Source organism: Kogia breviceps, chromosome 1 (genome assembly GCF_026419965.1).
Source record: "Kogia breviceps isolate mKogBre1 chromosome 1, mKogBre1 haplotype 1, whole genome shotgun sequence".
Lineage (NCBI taxonomy): Eukaryota > Metazoa > Chordata > Mammalia > Artiodactyla > Physeteridae > Kogia > Kogia breviceps.
In genome coordinates, this window is record NC_081310.1 from 169555184 (window position 1) to 169575844 (window position 20661).

Here is a 20661-nt window from a genome sequence, read left to right on the forward strand (position 1 = left end):
GATCACCATTCATTCATTCAACAAATATTTGCAGAGCCCTACTATGTGCCAAGCATTGGTGATTCAGGATGAAGAAGATGGCACGCTTTCTGTTTCTAAGCAGCGCACAGCCAGCGGGGCGGGGTGTGGGAAATGGGCCCTGAACGATTTAGGGCCAGCAGTGTATTTGTTTCCTAGGACAGCTGTAACAAAGTACCACAAACTGGATGGCCTAAAACTACATAAATGTATTGTCTCACAGTTCTGGAGGCTAGAAGTCTAAAATCAAGGTGTTAGTAGCGTTGGTTCCTTCCGAGGGAGGCTGCTCCATGGCTCTCTCCTGGCTTCTGGTGACAGCTGGCAATCCTTGGTGTTCCTTGGCTTGTTGCTGCACCACTCCAGTCTCTGCCTCCATCATCACACGGGTTCTCTCTGTAGTCTGTCTCTGCCTTCACACAGCCATCTTCTTATAAGGACACCAGTCATATTGGATTAGGGACCTACCCTCCTTCAGTATGACCTCAGTTTTACTAATCGCATCTGCGGCAACCCTATTTCCAAACAACATCCTGAGGTACCAAGGGTTAGGACTTCAACGTATCTTTTTTTTGAGGGGTGGGGGGTGCACAGTTCAACGCACAACAGGCAAGGATGGTATAGGGTCTGGGGGAGGATGACAGGGGGACTAACCTTGTCTGCAAAGACTCTCCTGGGACATGACATCCAGCCTGGGACTGAGCGCCGAGTAGGGATTAGCCCCCAAAGGTGGTGCGACACATACCAGGTCCGCAGGACACGAGGGTGGGGACGGACTGGAGAAGAGCGTTCCAGGCTAGCAGAAGACAAAGTGGCACTTCTGAGGAATGAAAAAAATGCAGGTGTGGCTGGAATACGGAGGAGGGGCAGGAGCGTGAGGTGAGCTGGGTCACTTCACTTGTGGGCCTCGTGAGGGGTTTTTACTTTCTCCTGGAGGAAACGGGGAGCTACGGGGGGCTGTCCCACAGGAGGGATTCATTCCGCCTCGTGAGCCATCTCCTCACGAGACTGAGCTGTCTGAAGGCCGAGTTGTTCCTCTGTGAGCCCACTTCTGAGGCAAGATGTGCGGCCATGTCCTCAGGAGCCCCCTGGCTGAGAGAAGACACACGGCAGCCCTGTCTGAGGAAGGCAGGCCCGGCCATGCCCCAGCAGCCCTCAGTCCAAGTGGGGAAGACGAACCTTGCCCTCAGGAGCCTTGCTCTGAACGGGAGACAGTGCTCACCCAGCTCTGGGTCTGCCTCACCCTTGGGCGTCCCGAGTCCTTGGAGTCTGGAGGACACAGGTTGGACCCAACCACCCAAGCCCCTGCCCTGCTGTGAGGACTATGTCTGAGAACGTGTCCAGGGCAAGTGCATGACCCGTATGGGCCCCTGAGGCCAGAGGCCCTGAGGCTGAGGGAGACCTGAGCACCCTGCTCTCCTCAGGAGAGGCCTGGCTCTTGCCTTTGTATCGGGACCCAGTCTGTCTGCTCAGCCCATCCCTACCACGTACTCAGAGGGCCGCCCTGCCCAAAGATGCCTGTCCCTTCTTGCCTGGGCTGAGTGGGCTAGGCTGGGTGGAGTAGAAGTGGGTCAGCTCCGTAGCCATGGCGACCGCAGCTGCTCCCAGCCCGCCTTCTCGTCTCTTTGCCACCGACCTCACGATGACACCCTTTGTTCGGCCTGTGGGGATGGGGGCCAGAGGGGTGAGATTGGGGGCCAGAGTGTGTATGAGTGTGTGTGTGTGTGTGTGTGTGTGTGTGTGTGTGTGTGTGTGTGTCTGCCTGCCTGCCTGCCTGCCCGCCTGTGGCTGTCAGTGTGGCTACTTCTGTGTGCTTTTGTGTGGATGAGTATCTTAGGGGTGTGTGTGCATGTCTGTGTACGCATGTGATTGTGTCTGTAAGTATGTATCATTTGTGTGGGTCTGCGTGGTGTGTAATCACACATTTGAAATTCTGTGCCCTGTGCCTCTCCCGGTTATGCGTAGTGGGTGTGCGAGCCTGGTTTGGAGAAGATAAAAGTCACATAACCAGGAGAGGAGCTGGTAGAGTGCTCCCTACTCAGGCTGGGTGTGCTCTCTGGGTCCAGCTTACCCTCCCCCACCACGCACCAGCTCTGTCACCCACCTGTCTCCCCCTGAGGGCGAAAGTGAAGGCTAGAAACAAGGGATACCCCCACCTTCTGTAGATGCAGGTTAAAAAAAAAAAATCAGTATTACCTCATGAGCTGGTTCTCATTAGTTGGTGAAGCAGCACTGTGTTAAGAGAGATTCTGAGGTTAAGTCTGGCCTCTGACATGGGCACAGATTGGCATGAGCAATGTGGTGGGCAGCCCTAGTGCTAGATAAGGGTTGGGGCAGGGGTCTCCAATGCCAGACCCAGAATCTGCTGAGGGACCAGGAGCTGAGATGCTGGCAGGGAAAAGCACAGCCTCACATGTCAGCTCCCACCTCAACTGAGAGGTGCAGGGACCCAGATCCCACACTTATCCTGCACCCAGGGCTGGAGTGGGAGGTGATCCTCTTGGTCTCCGAGCCTTCCCATGAAGTGGTTGCACCTGGTTGCAATCCAGACTCATAAGCACCAACACCTGTGAAGTCCTTTACCATTTACAAAGGCACATTATGAATAGTAATAATATAATTGCCCAGCTGAGCATTTAGCATGTACCAATCCTTATTTTTGTAATATTTCGTCTAAGAATCCTAAAGCAGGCATTATTATTCCCACTTGAGAGATGAGGAGCTATAGGCTCAGGGTGGTTGTTAAGGAAATTGCCCTGGGTTATGTGGCTTGTAAGTGACAGATCTAGGTTTTGAACTAAGTCTGTCTGCCTCCAAAGCCTGTGCTTTTAATTACTGTGCTTTCCTGCTCCTCATGAACCCATCTGATCCCCAGTCCAGCCCGGAGAGTCAGGCTGGGTCCAGATGGCCAGTAGACTCATTTTATAGAAGAGGAGACGAGGGTTCAGAGAAGCTGAATGACCTGCTCAGGATCACACACTGCGGGTGGAGCCGGGAGTCGGCCCCCTGATACACCCCCAATACACACACTCCTGACTGATGGTCATGTCACAGAGTGTCTGGGGAGGGACACAGACCCCATTGGTCGGTGAGGACACAGGAAGAATAGGGTCTGAGCTCCTTAGCAGTTGGACCTGGATGAGTCCCTTGGCATTAGCACCAGCAATTTAACATTAAAGTGCCTAAAGGCAGATTAGGGGACCCAGGAGTTTGAACAAGGAGGAAACAGCATCAGAGTGTTTGAATGATTTGCTGAAGGTCACACAACTATCTCCAAAGTTCGTCTCTTTACTCCACAAGCTACTAGAATCCCTGGAGGATACATGTCCTCTCTAGCCCTTCCTCTAAGCTCCCCTTTTTCCTTCCAGACTCTTATCACATCACCTCCTCCTGGAAGCTACCCTGATTGTCTTCACCTCCTTTCTTGAAAACTGGTGTCTCAGAAGTTAACAGAAGGCTTGTGTAAATGCCCTAGGTGTGTGCTGTTGGGAGGGGCACAGCCCCCTTTGATGGGAACACCACATTCAGATTCATCAGTTTGGTGAGTTTGGGTTGTCTTCGAGGTGAGAGGTGGGGAGGAAGCACCTGACAGGTGATGTAGGACCTGGGAGTTAGGAGTCTTGGTTTGGAGTTCTGCTTTTGTCAGCAGCTTTCTGTGTGACCCTGGGTGTGTCTCTTTCCCATTCTTTTTTTTTAAAAAAGATGTTAAAATTATAATGTCATATCATCACAATAATTTTTTTCCCCATGATTAGCTTTCTGTTTTTTTTTCACACACACACACTGTATTTTATTTTTACAAGAGATAAATAAACTGACACCAAGCATTATAAATGGATGACCACAACAAAAGCAACAATGATTGCAATTATGAAACACACTTATACTATGTCATAATATTGACATTCAGTCCAGTAATCCTCCACTGTAACAGCTCCTTTACTTTGCAGTGAAAATTGATTTGTATATTTTTTGCCTCTGAGTCCTTGTGGGATTTTCTTTTTATTCAAACAGAAAGTCACAAAAATTATAATCATCCTCATCAGTTCACTCAGTCCCATGTAATTAATTTTTTTTTTCATCTTGATCTTTTGTTAGCACTTTTATGAATTCATCAATTTTCCATTACTCTTTCCCATTCTGAGCCTTGATTTCCTCCTCTGCAAAATGAAAGGCTCACGTTGGAATAGGGAGGCAAGTCAGTTTGACCTTATGAGCTGGTTCTCATCAGTTGGTGATGCAGCACTGTGTTAAGAGGGATTCTGAAGTTAAATCTGGCCCTGATGAGAAAGAGAGAAGGATTAGTGATGTCTGCTGTGTGCAGAGGATAGGGAGGGGTGGTAAGAGCCTTAGGAATTTGCCATCCCTTACAGCCTAACAGTCCATCACTCTGTGACAGATTCCTTGGTCTTTTCTGTTGAAACGATGGGTAGCTAGTTTCATCTTGGGCTTTTGGATAGCCTTACTGATGCTCAAAAAAGGTTTATTAACTTGGTTAGACATATGGTCAAAAGGACCAAGGGGCCCAGGGTGGCCAGGCAGAGCCCGGAGTCCTGCCATTGTCAGGAATCAGGAGAGCGTTTTGGGAGCCTTTCGGGTACTGAGACCCCAGGGTAGAGGTCAAACGTTGAAGGCCAGAAAGAAAACGCTAGGCTCCTTCCTTGGGGAACTTGGAGGGTATCTGCTGGCATGGAGCTTGGCAGGAGTGGGAGGCAGTAGGAAGGGATCCCTGGAGGGAATGTCCAAGCTGTGGCCATAGATGCTGCTATAGCAATAGATGGGAGTCAGCAGGGAGAACTTCAGAGTAAGGTTTCTGTGACCCAGCAAGATCATGGGAGGGTTTCCTTCCATCAGGAGCCATGACCTGGATTGGGAAAGGGACAGTCCTGCTCAGAGGCAGGGAATTGTTGAAGTGACTTTTGTAGAAATTCATTCGGCAATCTTTTAGAGCCACCGTTATGTGAAGTGCTGTGTTCTGTGTCCTGCCAGCCCCTCACCACTCTGCCACCATATCCACCTGCTGCCCCTTTCCCATCCCTGTGGTCTGATGGCTGGGGGCGCTGCTGTGAATAGGACTGCCTTCCTTACAGGGGCCAGGTGGCTGTCTCTGACTGGCTCTCTGTCTTGCCCGTCTTGAGCCAGGCTGGCTGCCAGAGAATCAACTAGAGCCCTAATTCTGAGCCTGCTGCTGCCATGTGTGTCAAAAGGACTCTAGAGAGCACGTCATCTGACCCCTTCAGTTTACACACAGATGAGGAACCCAGGCCCAGAGAAGGTCACACAAAGAATCTAATCTATACAGTATACATTCTAATCCCACCTCCTGATTCTGAACTCTCCCAGGCTGCCCTAGCCTGGACTTGGGACCGGGGGGCAGGCCCTAAGGTCCTGGGTCCAGTGCTTTGGGTCAGGCTCGGCTCCTCCTGTCCCCTTGGGGGTAGCCCCTGCCTGCTGGGCCCTCCTAAACATTCGTCAGCTCTCCAGGCCCCCTGGGTGATCCCCAGGTGGTTAAAGATGAGAATGTGGCTGCGGATGGTGCAGAGTCCTGGATGTCAAACCGTCAGCTTGTTGGTTCCATTCATTATTCATGAGGAAACATGAGACCCTGGGTTGGCAGGGTCAAGAATTTTGTCCCTTACCCTCTTTCCTTCTCTTCTCCTGGGAGCAGTGTTCTTGAGCTTCCTGTCGGCAACACCAGGGAAGCAGTTGCTTCTCTAGCTGTGGTCTGAGTGGCATCTCTGCTGCCCCTCAGATGCTCACGCCAGCCCTGGGAACCTGGGCCAGAGTGGGTTTTCTCATCACAGATACTTTGCTTACAGTTTTCTCAAAGAACCTGGAGACCCGGGGCAAAGCCTGAGCAGGAGGGCTGGGCCCCCCTCTTTGGGTGAGCTCTGGGGTGAAGGAGTAGGGGCTGCTGAGCGTGTCTGTCTCTTCGTGGAAACAGGAGTCCAGGCCTGGCCACTTCTTAGCTGAGTTGGATGGGCAAGGCCTTAACTTCTCTGAGACTGGGTTTTCTCATCTGTGACACGGAGATAACTACACATGTAACAGAAATACTTGAAGGAGTAAATTAGGCTTTTGCTCTAGCTGCTTCAAAGTATCATCAGATAAGCCCTTTCCCACCGTCCACCAAAAGACCATGCAGATACCAACAAAACACACAAACTGGCACTAGAATTGGAAACTAAAGAGGTCATCATAGGCCCAAGTCCAGGGGGACTTTCCATTAGCTGCAAGGTTGATGGGGGATGGATGGAGAAATACAATCTGAGACTCTGCATACATCACAGGGCCAGCGAGAACAGTCTAGACAGCCACAAAGAAGTCAAAACATGGCTTTAACTCAGCCCTACTGGCAGCCCTCATTCACCAGGCCGGCGGGAGCCATGCTGATCAGGAGCCCAGGTGGCCATTCTCAGCTGTCTGGGAACTGTCTTCCTCGTCAGCTGGAGTGGTGCCTTCCCTTCCCACCCCCATCTCCCTTCTCCTTTCTATGTCCTTTTGAAAAGTCGGATTCCTCAGGGTGATGGGGCCCTGAGCCCTGGGATGGGAGCTGCCCTGGGGAAAGCGCTGGGGGCTACAGCAGAGCTGGGAAGGGCTGGGGGCGGAGCCTACCTGCAGCTGTCTCTCCTGTACTCTGTCCGAGCCTAGGACTTTCAGGCAAGTCGTAGAGGGCGACAGCAGGAGATCCCACCTCTGCACTAAACAGAGCCACGGACGCCTGCTGCCCTGCTCCCCAGAGTGACTTCCAACGCCCTCTGTCCTCTTCCTTAGCACTTGTCGGAACTGCCATTAAATATTTAATTGCGTAACTAGTTATTCACTGTCTGTCTATCCTGGACTGGAGGCTCTGGGAGGGCAGGACGAAGTCGGCCTGGCTCACTACTGTATCAATGGCACTCAGCAGAGGCCTTGGAATTTTAGGGGTTTAAATTTTTTTTAACATTTTTTCCTCAATTTTATACTCAGAGAAAAAATATTTTTCTTATTTTTTTTTTGGCCACACCATGCAGCTTGCAGGATCTTAGTTCCCCAACCAGGGATCAAACCCGTGCTCCCTGCAGTGGAAGCGCGGAGCCCTAACCACTGGACCGCCAGTAAATTCCCCCAAAATATCTTTCTAAAGTATATTATTAAATAAAATGATGACCTTTAGCATAAATATAAGACTTAAAACTTGGGATCACTTGTGGTGATCATTTTGTAATGTATAGAACTATCAAATCACTATCTTGTGTACCTGGATCTAACATAGTGTTGTAGGTCAATTATACTTCAATTTTAAAAAATGAATAGATAAAAATTTTTAAATTGCCTTGATTATTTTAGGACATCAACTTGCCAGTTTCTACAAGAAGGCCAGTTAGAATATTGATTGGGATTGTGCTGAACCTATAGATTAATTTAGGAATAACTGACATTTTAGTTTTGGAATCGTTTTTTTAATTGAAGTATACTTGATGTACAGTATTATATAGGTGTACAGTATAGCAATTCACAATTTTTAAAGGTAATACTCCATTTATAGTTACTATAAAACTTTGGCTATATTCCCTGTAGGTATTTGTTGAATGCAGCATTAGAGAGAAAATTTATCTACTTTGGAAAGGAATTTGGCAATATATTCCAGGAATCAGAAAAATGTTTATGCTCTCAGTATTAGGTAAGATGCTTTTGGATGTAACAGAGAGCCCTGAGTCAAACTGGCTTAGGCAATGGAAAACACATTGTCTCACGTAGCAGGAAGGCCAGAGAAGGCAGGCTGCAGGTTGGCCTGAGGTCCTTTCTGTCTCTGTGCTATGCCACCCTCAGCAGCACTGGCTTCATCCTAGGGTGGGCTGTCTCTCGGGAGAGAGGTCTTAAGGGAGGAAGGGAAAAGACAGATAGGCAGAGAGAGAAGCACCCACCTCTCTTGTAAGCCTGGAATCCAAATCTTCCCCTTAAGTCAGATTGGGCCAACTTAGTCATATGCCCACCCTTGGACCAGTAAGAGTTACCAAGGTGAATGCCACTCACTGATTGTTTTAAACAAATCAGGATCTGCCTCTAAAACAAGGGATGAGGTGGACAAAACCAGAGCTCTGTCAGGAAGCAGGAAGTGAAAAGCTACCAGTGGCGTTCACACTCGCTAGCCCAGTCACCTCATTTCCAGGAGTTGATCCTAAGGAAATAAGCAGATAAAAATCAGTGTACAAAGATCTTTATTGCAGTGTTGTTTAAAAGACAGGAGAGAAAGGAGAGAGAGAGAGAGAGAGAGAGAGAGAGAGAGAGAGAGAGAGAGAGAGAGAGAGAGAGAGGAGAAAGTTGGACTTGATCTAAGCAGTAACCGTATTGAAATATTTAAGTCAATTATAGTGCCTCCATACAATGGAACATACTGGTGGCATTTAAACATTTCTACAAAGTGTTAATAACATTGGAAAGTCTTCTGATACAACATTAAATGAAAAGTAGCAGGATATAAAATTGTATTGGCGGTATGAGTTCAGTTATTTTTTGAAATGTGTGAAAAAGAGACTGGGAGGAAATCGGCTAAGATGCCTGTAGTGGCTGCCTCCCAGTAAGGGTGATTTTCCCTGCTTCTTTACACTTTTCTGTCCCACCCGCTTCAAGCAGGAGGACCCCTTCCACAGTCTGCCCAGGCTGGAGCCAGTTTTGTTCTGCCTGTTCTCATTTTTGGCTGTGAAAACAACAGTCACGCTTACTGAATATTTACTCCGTGCCTGAAACCGTTCCAGGCACTTTCACCTGCGCTAATTTAATCCTTACAACGGTCCTACGAGGTAAGTGCTTTCATTTCTCATTTTGCTGAGGTGTTCACTGAAACCCCAAGATGTTTGGTCATGAGGTCACACAGCTAGTGGGTAGGGGCCTTTGGAACTCAAGAGTGGGTCACATAACTGCACAGCCTCCGCCTTCACCGCCAAACCAGGTTGCTTGTCAGAACAGTCACATGCTAATGAGAATAGTCCTGTTCATTGAGCCAGATTCTGGGCACACCCTTTACATTGACTTGTTCACTGAATCCCCACAACCTCAGAGAGGCTGAGTGCCTAGCCCGAGGTCACACAGCTAGGAAGGGGTGGGGCGGCGGTAGACGGGCCCGGGGTCTGACGTGGGACCCCTTTGTCTCTCCCGCTGCCCCACAGGGTTGCCTGAGGCCCTGCCGCCCCGTGGATCATGTTTAACGGGGAGCCAGTTCCGGCCTCAGCTGCGGCCTCCAGGAACGTGGTGCGGAGCTCCAGCATCAGCGGCGAAATCTGCGGACCCCAGCAGGCTGGGCACGGGACCGGGACCACCACCGCCAAGAAGCGGCGCAGCAGCCTCGGGGCCAAGATGGTGGCCATCGTGGGCCTGACCCAGTGGAGCAGGAACACACTCCAGCTCCCCCAGGCTGGTGAGGGGTGTGGGGCCCCCTGCGCTGGGGCGGGGCCCCTCACAGTGACGGGGGGTGCCCAGGGGCGGTTCTCGTGGGTGGGCACTCCCAGCCCCACAAATCCTTATGTCGCACTTACCATGTACCAGGTGCTGCTCTGGGTCTAGTCCGTGTCCTACTCACTGACTCCTTCTGTAACTCTATGTGGAAGGTACTGGAGCACAGAGAAGGGAAGTAAGATGCCCCAAACTATACAGCTAGTAGGTGGTGGAGTCTGGGTTCAAACCCCGGCATTGGGCTCCCGAGTTCATGCTCCTAACCTCGCTACTCTGCTGCCTCTGCACAGACTTACACACTTATCAGCAGTTATTCATTAAGCAGCCATCATGTTCCTGGCACTGTGCTGAGTGACACCACAGCTTCACAGAAACATCCACGAGATTCAGTCTCACCTGTAATCTTTGAGTTTCCTAAGTACAAGTAGCTGCACATAACATATGTTACAAAGCCACGAGAGAGACACACACAAAGACACATGCCTTGTATAATCACATAAATAGCATGTTCAATTGCTCAGGAAACCTACCCTTACGCACATGCACACTCAGTGGCCTGTGGTCGTAGAAACACGTCACACGTGTGTATGCATATACCTCACAAAGCCACATTCACACACTGCCTTCACAGCTACCTCCTGATGAATACAGCAAGACACCTGGTTATAGAATCCTACTTATGCTCAGCCTGGCGGGGGACCCACCTTGTCACACACAGTCACACCTGGAGCTCACGTCACAGGGGAGCCAGCTCCCCCCACCAAGACCTCCTCACTTTGTGGCATCAGCCCAGACACCAGCTGGTTTTGTTTTAAAACCTCTTCCCGCTTATTTTGCTCAGAGTAACAACTTCCCTAAGAAACCTTCCAATAGGCAGCTGGATGGGGGTGGTGAGGGGGTGGGGCACTGGAGGATCCGGGGAGAATGCCCTTCAAGACTCCCAGCTGGGGCTGGAGCTGGGGGACTTCTCCAGGCCTTCAAATAGGTTTTTACAAAGCCCTCCACAGGAGCATGTGGGATGGTCTTTTCCAGCAATCAAGCTGCAATATGGTTTCTGGCTCAGAGAAATGCTAGACGGGGAGGGGGCTTGAGACTATGAGTGCCCCAGGATGAGCATGGCCCCTGTGAATATGCTTGACACTAGGGAGTCAGGAAGATGGGGATCTAGGAATCCAGGAGTTGGGCTGGGACAGGACCGATGGGGTGGCATTAGGTTGGGGGACTAAGATTAGGAGGGGCCCCCCAGGAATCTGGCTTCAGGAAACCAAGCCCTGCTGATCTCTGATTCAGCTTCAGACCCAAAGGTCTCTTCACGCCCAGATGATTTGGAGGGACAGTCTTCCAAGGCCAGGACAGGTGCCTGAGTCACTGTGAGACATATCAGTGATCTGCCTGGGACTGTCCACCTACCTAGGCTCCACAGCCAGCAGGCAGGGATTGGAGCAGACACCAGGATGACCTCCAGCCTTGAGGGGAAATGAACGATGATGGGGCTTCCAGATCACTTGTCTCTGCTGTATGCAAGGGCATGGCTGAATGCCTGGGGAGCCAGAGGAATTGCCCACTGCCCTTCTAACCGAAGGTCTCTCTGGATCATCCAGTTGCCAAATGTCAGAGCAGGAAGGGGTCCTGGGGATCTGGAGACCCTCTGGTCTGATGTACTCATTTTACTGATGAGGCATCTGAGCCTGGAGACTAGAAGGCACTTTTCTGGAGAAGGACTTCAAATTGGTCTTCAGAGATACACCCTGTCATTTACTAGCTGGGCGACTTGGGCAAGTTACTTCACCTCTCTGAGCCCGCTTCCTCATTTGTAGAATAAGGACAATAATAACATGCCTTGTTGTGTTGTCCAGGGGATTGAATGAGATAGGATGTGTAAAGGTACCCAGCCTCTTGCCTGGCACGTACTAGACACTTGGTAAATTGTTGGTGCTATTATTACCCATGGTCACACAGTAGGGCCCCCCCAAAAGTGACTTCTCTGGCCTCCACAGCTCTGCCCCTTGCTTGTAGAATACTCCTCTCCTCTTCATAATTACTTGTCCCCATTTTGTTCTCCCAGGCCTTGAGGTTGCCAGTGTCCCAGCTTAAAGCGCCATCCTGGGTCTGGCCTCAGAGGGAGATATGGGGCCAATCACTGTGGGCATTGGCCCCGGAAACTCTGTTCTGGGATAAGATCCTAGCAGGGTGACCCTGCTGCCCCTGGTGGGATGGCTCAGTTCCCTGCAGGGCGGGGCTGTGTGAAGTGGGCAGAAACTCCTCTCCAGGACCCAGTCTTCTGGGCTATGAGTCTGCCCTTCCAAGGTCCTCCATACTGCTCATTGGCTTGAGCCCCACCCATCCTATCCTCTTTGTTTCAAAGCCTGTTCTATTGAGCCAGCCTCCCCTCTAGTTCCCCTGCCTTCTGCCTGCCCCTTCCATTTTATTCCTTATGTTGCCCTAGAATGGCCTTCCAAAAACTCGCCCTGAAACTTTAGAGGACTGGTCCTGGCTCTACCTCCTCATGGGACCTCGGTAGGGTCACTTTCCCACTGGGCCTCAGTTTCCTCTTCTGTAAAATGGAGCTTAAAAGACTGTCTCCCAGCTTCCTTCTAGATTTAACATTCTTTAAGTTGTGGGAGCAGAGAGGAAGGTGGGGTCAGATCTTTGGGCTCCCAGGACACAGGTGGGTTCTGGCCTGGCCTTAGGCTGGGTCTACACAGGGCCATCCTGGGCTGTCCTTGCCTTTGCTCAAATGGAGCTTCTCTTTTCAGTACCAAGGACAGTGGCTCTCCCCTCCTAGTCTCTGGGCCCTGGACCAGGATGGGGCGAGGGCTCTGGATCATTGCAGGAGATCCCATGGGGAGTGCTGCTGGAGGCTGTGTTTTCCTCTCCCTTGTTCATGGTGGGACAGATGGGATGGTCCCTGGAGTCTTTTGGTCTCCAAGGACCACAGAATTATTGCAAGCAACTTGGTCCAGTTCTCTAGGGAGAGAGGCTACATGAAGTTACTTCCCAGATCGACAGAGTTCAGAGACTGGACAGGTATGAAACCAGTAGAGGAATTTTCTCTGAGTTTGCAAGACCTTCCTCCTCACCCAGAGACATGGAACTTAACCTCTGCTGAATCACATCTCAAAACAATGTGGAGTTGGTGGAGGGGAGTGAAAAGTAGCATATCAGTGAACTGGGAGTCAGTGGGCCTAGGGTCTAGCCCCAGCTCTGTGGGTGCTTGGACTTTAGGTTCTGCATCTGTGAAATGGCATTTCAGGATTCTGTAACTTCCCTTCCCAGGGGCTCACAGTAGGTTGGGCAGATCAGAGAAGGTAAATTTTCTCCCAAATGGGTCAAAGCTTTCCTAATCTCTAGATGATGGGGGATTGGGGTCACGATGTGGTGAGGCTCTGACTTCAGCTCAGGGTGTTTGTTGAGGGGGTTTGAGGAGAAGGAGGGTGAAGTGTAGCCCCCACAGGCCCTTCTGTCTTCTAATCGAATTAGAGGGGATGTGGCAGTTAGGAGCAAGGGACAGGGCAAGTCCACCCCACCCACAATTATTGCCCAGCCCTCTGTGTGTGGTGGGTCACACACCATTTGTGGGTTTGCATCTGTGTGTGTGATTGAGCGGAGGGGTTCAGCTCCTGGTGTTATTATGGTGTGAAGGTCACATGTGTGTGGCAGGCTGTGTCATGTGTACGTATGAGTAAGACTTGGTAAGACCATTTGTGGCTGTGTGACTGTTATATGAACATACACATGACCGTGTATGTGAGATCACTGTGTAAACACATGTGATTGTTGGCACTCGTGTGTGTCTGCTTATGCCTGTGTGAAAGAAATATGCATGAGCTAATAAGACTCTGTGTGTGGGGTGTGTGTGTGTGTAAGAGAGACAGACACGTTGATGGTCTCACTGATTGCTGGGTAGTAGCTGTTCCAATATCCCAGAAGCTGGGGTGGTTCCAGAGGAGACATTCCTCCTTAGAGCACCCCACTCCCAGTACCCCCATCCTGTCCTCTCAGCCTTTCCTCTCCCGATGGAGCTTCCTGAAAGATAAGTAGGGCAAAGCAGGAGGAATAAAGGCCCCCTTTTCCCAGGCTGGGGTCTCGAACATCCCCTCCCAACCCACCATTGGGTGTTAGTGGGAGAGCAAATTTCCAAGGTAACCAGCTCCCCCTTCCCCGCTGCTTTCAGGGACTGTGCTGCCTGCCTCACCCTGGCCTCTCCCCATCCCTGTAAGCAACTCCACTTTTAATTTGCCTGGACCTCTAACCAGTGACAGCAAAAGGCTCCTTTGGTATAGTCCCTATCTGAGCGTCACTTCCCTCCCCATCAAGCTCCTCAGGCAGCCAAGCTTCAGGAGGGCAAGTCCCTGAAAACCCACAACCCGTCTTCTCTCCGCCTCCCCCCCTCCCCCGCCAGGCAGAGAGGGTGTCTAAAGGGACCACACTGCAATGCTGAGGAGGTTGCCATGGAAACCCAGGCAGGATGGTGCACTGCTAGGAGAGGCAAAGTGCCCCATGTTCCATGCAAGGCTGAAGAGGGGACCTAGGGGTAGAGGGCCCCCCGAACAGGAACTACAGAGACACTGGGGGTGAGCTGTCACCACACAGCTTCTGAGGTTCTTCTGCAGACCTCTCCCTCAAAGCCAAAGTCAGTTCAGGTCAGCCTAGGAGTCTCTCAGTCTTATTTTTCTAGTGGCTTCTCCACCTCTCCACACACATCCCCCTCCACATTCAGACCCACCTTGAGAATGGGTGTTAGTTTGCCAGTGGTCAGGATTCACATGGGTTGGTTTGTTTTTTATAGGACCTGTGAAGGTATCACAGAGGTGGGTTGTGATGTCTGGGAGTGACAGGGTTCAGGAGAGTACCTGGAAGAGGAAAAGCAAATCTGGAAATTCCAGAGAAGGCAAACTTTCCAGAAGAAGAAACTTAACCCTTTGGGGCAAGGGCTGAAATTGAGTGGCAAGGTGTGGGTCAGGGGAGCTTGGCAGGAAGGAGACCAAGGGTGGAGGGCTGCAGGGCTGAGCGCTACCTGCTGACTCCCCATCCGTAGCCCCACCATCTCCACTCTGCCTCCAGCCATCCTTCTAGTCTGCTTTGTCTGCGTCACTGCCCTGAGCAGGCCCAGGGGTCAGGCTGCAGACCGGCTCTAGAGGTCATCTCAGCAGCGGCCCTGCCTCCAGTCAGAGCCCTGCCTATCCTGCCCCCTCCCAAGAGGATGACTTTAGCAGTGATCTCGGAGAAGCCTCCTCAGTGATCTGACCTGTTCCTTCTCTGTGCTTCGGTGGGTGTCACAGAAGGGGCCACCAAGAAGCTGCGCAGCAACATCCGGCGGAGCACGGAGACGGGTGTTGCCGTGGAGATGCGGAGTCGGGTCCCTCGCCAGGGCAGCCGGGAGTCCACGGACGGGAGCACCAACAGCAATAGCTCCGACGGCACGTGCGTTCAGCCCATCCCCACCGCGTGCCCACCCTCCACCTGGGTCCTCTGGTCACAGGCACAGGGCTGGAAGATCTGCTTGGGTTTCCAGCCCAGTTATCTGAGTTCCTCTGTATCCCCACCTCCCTCTGTCCCCCTGCCCTGGACACCCGCTGCCTGGGCCCCAGTCTTCCTTTTGCTCTGGGCCTCTGTTTCCCATCAGAATACCCCAGTGGCCCAGGAGCAGTTCATCCCGTTGGTATGTTTCATGCCTCCCACCTCCCAAGACCTCCATACCATCCTGCTCCAGAGGAAAGGGTTGGAAAGGAAAATGGGATCCTGAAATCTTTTAAATCTGAAAACAGTTGTTACAGCTCAGCTGAATGGAGTTCTCACAGGTGGACTTGCTTGGAGCTTAGGGCAGGAGTTTGGACTAGATCGCTGTTTTTCAAACTGGATGATGACTGACAGGCAGGAAGTAAAATCTGTTTAGTGGGTCAAAACCAGCATTAGAAAAGGGAATAGGAAACTCAAATGTATCCTATGGAGGAAGGAAAAATTACCTCGTGAACTTTTCAATAGACAGATAGATGCACATCGGTCTATGATGTTAAATGTATTTCTTACATATGCATATGGGTTGCAGTCAAAAATTGGAAAGTCTCTGGGTTAGATATTCCCTTGGATTTCTTCTAAATCTATGAAATGATGGTTATATGATTAAGATTTTCTGAATCAGCTTCATCAAGGCCCAATGATATCGGGATTCGGTGGCTCTATTATTCAAATTCTAGGATCACGTGTCTTGCTACTCTGCCTGCTTTTCTATGCATGTGAGTAGCTGCTAGGATTTACCATATGCAGAATGGCACTTCAGATCAGTGCCTCTTACTCTGGGATCTACCAGCCACTATCAGGCCAAGAACAATGTCTCATTTAATACAACAACCCTGAGGGATGTTGGTACTACCATTATTTCCATTTTACAAGTGGAGAAACTGAGGCACAGGAAGAGGGTATGGTACCTTTCCAAGGTCACAGCTATTAAGTGGTGGTGGAATTAGGATTTGAATTAAGGACATTTGACCCTAAAACCTTTGTTCACAATCTCCACACTCTCTATACTAAGCTCCTGAAATTCTGTGACCTCAAGAGTCTACGTTTCTTTTTGTTATAGTTGTTATCCTTTCTCTCTCTCTTTTTTTAATTGAAGTATAGTTGATTTACAATATTATGTTAGTTTCAGGTGTACAGGAGAGTGATTCGGTTATACATATATATGTGTGTATATATATATATTATTTTTTGATTCTTTTCTATTCGAGTTTATTACAAGATATTGAATGTAGTTCCCTGTGCTATACGATAGATCCTTGTTTATTTTTTAATATAGTAATATGTATCTATTAATCCCATATTCCCAATTTATCCCTCCTTCCCTCTCCTTTGGTAACCATAAGTTTGTTTTCTACGTTTGTGAGTCTCTTTCTGTTTTGTAAATAAGTTTATTTGTACTATTTTTTAGATTCCACATATAAGTGATATATGATATTTGTCTTTCTCTGTCTGACTTACTTCACTTAGTATGATAATCTCTAGGTCCATCCATGTTGCTGCAAATGGCATTATTTTGTTCTTTTTTATGGCTGAGTAATATTCCATCATATTCATATATATATATATATGTCACATCTATATATATGTGATATATATATATAGATATCACATCTTCTTTATCCATTCATCTGTTGATAGACACTTAGTTTTCTTCCATATCTTGGCTATTCATTTAACCTTTTCAGATCCCATTATCCTAAAAATGTGATATTAGGCTCTTGCTGATTGTGGCCAATAGAAATGGATGGGCCTTGAAGCCCCTTCCTGGGGTGTGAAGGCTGAGCCTGGTAGAGGAGAGACACAGGTCCTTTCCAATAAGTGTATGTAGCCTGTCTCCCCTTCCTGCCTATCTCTGGCCAAGGGGGACTCAGGCCAAATGGTCCAACAGGGGATTGGTTCTGGGACAACATTTTCTCTCTCTAGGCAGGAGCCTGGGCTATTCTAGGAGATCTTAGAACTTTTTTTGGTCCATTGTAGCCTCTGGGCAGTTCTGGGCCAGCCCTCCCTCACCTGTCCTTTCTCTGCTGGCCTCCCCAGAGCATCTAGGCTTGAGGACATGCAAAAGTAGCACATTTCCCGTAATGATCACACTAACAGCCGCAGTAACTACCACTGATTGTTTCCTGTTTGTCTGGAACTGCTCCTGCACCATCTGCCCTAATCCTCACCATCACCCTGTATGAGTTGGGTTTCATCTCTGTTTTGTAGGCAAGGCAAGACTCTCACCGTTTGGAGCCTCTGTTGTCTCATCTGTAAAACTGGATAATAGCTCCTGCCACCCACAGTGGTGGTAAGGGTTAAATGATACAGTGGAGCATTTAGTGCGCTGTTGGCATCTGGCCAAATTTCAATCACTGTCAGTTTTTTCTGTTACTATTTCCAGGCTCCCCACAGCCATGGGCCACCCACCATCACTTGTCATTAATCTCAAACCTGTAATTGTGTTATTTTGGTCTCAGTTGCTGTTTTGGATACCACCTCACGTTACTGACTTGGATTTCAAACTTATAGTCAACTAAAACTCAGTTCTTAGAACTTGTTCCAGGCATTGAAATTTCTGGCCTTTGTCTCTGGTTCTTGGCACTAACACCCCCTGGTGAGGACACAAGTGTCCAGCAAGCCCTGCCTTTTCAGGGTCACCTTAGAAATTCTGGCACTTGAGGATTAAATACCATGATTATGTATGTGTATTAGTCTCTTTTCTCAAGTGGCATCAAAGTATTTTTCTTTAATGTGCAGAGATGAACAATTCTGTTTGACCCCAGCCATAGTAGTACACTCCCACGTTGTAGAGGGGAGGTTGAGGCACAGGGGGAGCGCCCAGTGCCCCAGGGGCAGAACCACTGCGTCCCGCCATCCAGATGCCCTCAAGCACCTCATGCCTCCTTCTGCAGGTTCATATTCCCCACCACACGGCTTGGAGGTGAAAGCCAGTTCAGCGATTTCCTGGATGGCCTGGGACCAGCCCAGATTGTTGGGCGACAGACGCTGGCAACACCACCAATGGGTGAGTCTTCTCAAGGGCAAGGTGAGTGGGGCAACGGCAGCCACACAGAAGAAAGGGTGAGCTCAGCGGGGGCCCTGCGTGATGCAATGCAAGCAGCAGAAAGGAGTCCTCACTCGGGCTTTTGTGCCAGTGAGGAGGAGTCAGCGTACACTCCTCAATCCCTTCCGCAGCAGAGAGGAAAGGGGTTCCAGCCTTTCTCCGCCAGCCGCCCTGCAGCAGCTTTTCCAGCACATTCCCTCCTTCGCGTCACCACACACTCACCCACTCTCTCACCGCCTACTGTGTGCCCAGCTGTGCTAAGTGCCAGGCATAAAATGGTGAACAAAAATCATCATGGCATTGACATCCATGGAGTCTGCTCCATCACTGATTATCTGTGGGACCTTGGCCAAGTCACATCCCTTCTTTGAGCCTCAGTTTCCTCATCTGTAAGATGGGAATAATAACGCCTGCCGTAGTTCTGCGATCTAAAGACAATGTATTGAGTCCCTATGTGCTGCTTCGCATGAAATATTTCATTTACGCCTTAGGAATTGTGTCTTATTTGACTTGTTACTTCTAACAGTGCCTGGCACCTAGAAGACTTTTAGTAATTTTCTCATCCTTCTTCTCTGCAGCTAGGAAGTACTCCCTACAGTCTGTTCTTGGTCCTTTTAGCTGCAGTTCTGGCTCCCTCCCTCTCTCTCTCCCTTAGATCCTGGCTGTGTTGGCTTCAAGCAGCAACTCCCAGGCTAGCTTCCCCAGAGATGCCTCCTCACCTGCACCCTTCCTTCCCCATCAGTCTGACCTGAGCAGTGTCTGACCCAGACGTCTGCACTCAGCCCTCACATAGACAGTGTCTAACCTTTGACCTCACAGCAGATGAGGAAGTTGAGTGCAGACAGTGCCCTGCTGTGAGCCATGCAGTGAAGCTGGCATTCCATTCCAGGCCAGGACTCCTCCCACTGCATTGCCCTGTCTTCCTCTAAACTGCTCACACAGGAGCCTTTGTCTGCTAGAAGAGGAGTCCACAGGGACCCTCAGAGGGTGAATGTCAGCTCCCACCGGGCTCTTGGGTGGGATGTGGCTAATTCCCAGCCCTTGCTTTCAGACTTTTTAAAAAAATTTATTAATTAATTTATTTTTGGCTGTGTTGGGTCTTCATTGCTGTGCACGGGCTTTCTTTGTTGTGGTGCTCAGGCTTCTCTTGTTGAGGAGCACAGGCTCGAGGCACACGGGCTTCAGTAGTTGCAGCATGCAGGCTCAGTAGTTGTGTCTCATGAGCTCTAGAGCGCAGGCTCCGTAGTTGTGGCATGCGGGCTTAGTTGCTCCACGGCATGTGGGATTTTCCCGGACCAGGGCTCGAACCTGTGTCCCCTGCATTGGCAGGCGGATTCTTAACCACTGCGCCACCAGGGAAGTTCGCTTTCAGGCTTTCAAGGGCTTGGATAGTCTGCTTTGGGTCAAGGGCTGGGAGGCAGTGAGAGGAACCAGCCGCTTCCACAAGGCTAATATGCCATCACAGCCTAGAACACTTGTGTGTGGTGCCCCCTGGTGTCCTAAACTGGGAAGGACAGGTTTGCCTTGGCTCACCTTGTTAGGGATGTTACAGTGAGACACGAAGATTAATTCCCGAGACCTCCCGCTCCCTATTCCCCATGGGGAGGTCAGGAATAGCTAGTGGGAGAGGGATGAATTCCAGGATGTCTCCTGAAAGTCATAAATTTCCATCTTCCAAAGTGTGCAAATACAAACAGTTGCATGATGGCTCAGAGAATCTAAAACGGGTGGCTAAACCCAAAGTCTGGCCCATTTTAGTTTTTCTGCATCAGGCTTACCTGCGTCGAACAAAGCCAAGAGTTCTAGAAGTCAGACGACTGATATGACTCCACACACAGAACTTTCCCCAGCTGGATAATCCATTTTGTGGGGCACAGAGAGGAGTTCTCACTCTGTGCTCCCGGGACATCTGCTGCCTTCCCCCCATCCTTTATCAAGGGTACGAGCAGGCCCTCATTTCCAGGACATGCCTCGTGTCCTGGGCAGGCTTGTATCTCAGCGGCTCTCCAAACTGATATCCTTTAAATATTTGTTTGATGTTTATTTTGGGGAGTGGCTGATGACCACTGTGTAGAAGGTGAAGAAGAGCCACTGAGCCCACAGCCTCCCCTCTGTCTTCCTGATACAGGAAGCTCTGTCCCCAAACTTGCTATTCTGCTCAGTGAAGCAGAACACCCCTCCACCGCCCATAACCAGGCTTACATTTGTTGTTCCCCAAACAGGCCCCTTGAGGGTCATGCCCCCATCCCACCGTAAGAGCCCTATCAAAGCATTTCTCAGCTGCTTTAAAGTGGTCTCCCAAGAGCAGCTCCGGCGCATACAGTTTTGTCCATCTTGTGCCCTTTCCAGTGCTGGAACATCCTCTGCAGACTGGCATACTGCACGGTGGCTGGCCGGCCTGCCCCTTGGTCTGGCTCTGCCTGAACTGTCCCTCTTCTCCCTTGCAGGGGATGTGCACATTGCCATCATGGACCGGAGCGGCCAGCTGGAGGTGGAAGTGATCGAGGCTCGGGGCCTGACCCCCAAACCAGGCTCCAAATCCCTCCCAGGTAAAGCAGAGCAGCTGGGAGAGGGATTTTGCAAATGAGGTGCTGCCAGGGAGGGATGTACAGCTGAGCTCTGTGTCTAGAGAGTCCCAGCTCCCCACT

At 50.2% G+C, this 20661-nt stretch overlaps 1 protein-coding gene across 6 annotated transcripts in view; it reads left to right on the forward strand.

Annotated features, from left to right (window-relative positions):
- Positions 1-20661, forward strand: part of RIMS3 (regulating synaptic membrane exocytosis 3) — a 39864-nt gene that overhangs the window by 12104 nt on the left and 7099 nt on the right. For 2 of the 6 annotated variants that reach the window (XM_067010626.1, XM_059061204.2), the window contains 6 exons: positions 3384-3556; positions 8632-8798; positions 9165-9412; positions 14730-14871; positions 17862-17974; positions 20461-20562. In XM_067010626.1, the coding sequence (XP_066866727.1) occupies positions 9196-9412; positions 14730-14871; positions 17862-17974; positions 20461-20562 (574 nt within the window). In that variant the 5' untranslated portion in view covers positions 3384-3556; positions 8632-8798; positions 9165-9195. Of the gene's footprint in view, positions 1-3383; positions 3557-8628; positions 8799-9164; positions 9413-14729; positions 14872-17861; positions 17975-20460; positions 20563-20661 lie in introns of all 6 variants that reach the window. The other 4 variants (XM_067010625.1, XM_067010629.1, XM_067010632.1 and 1 more) reach the window with 4 other exon arrangements.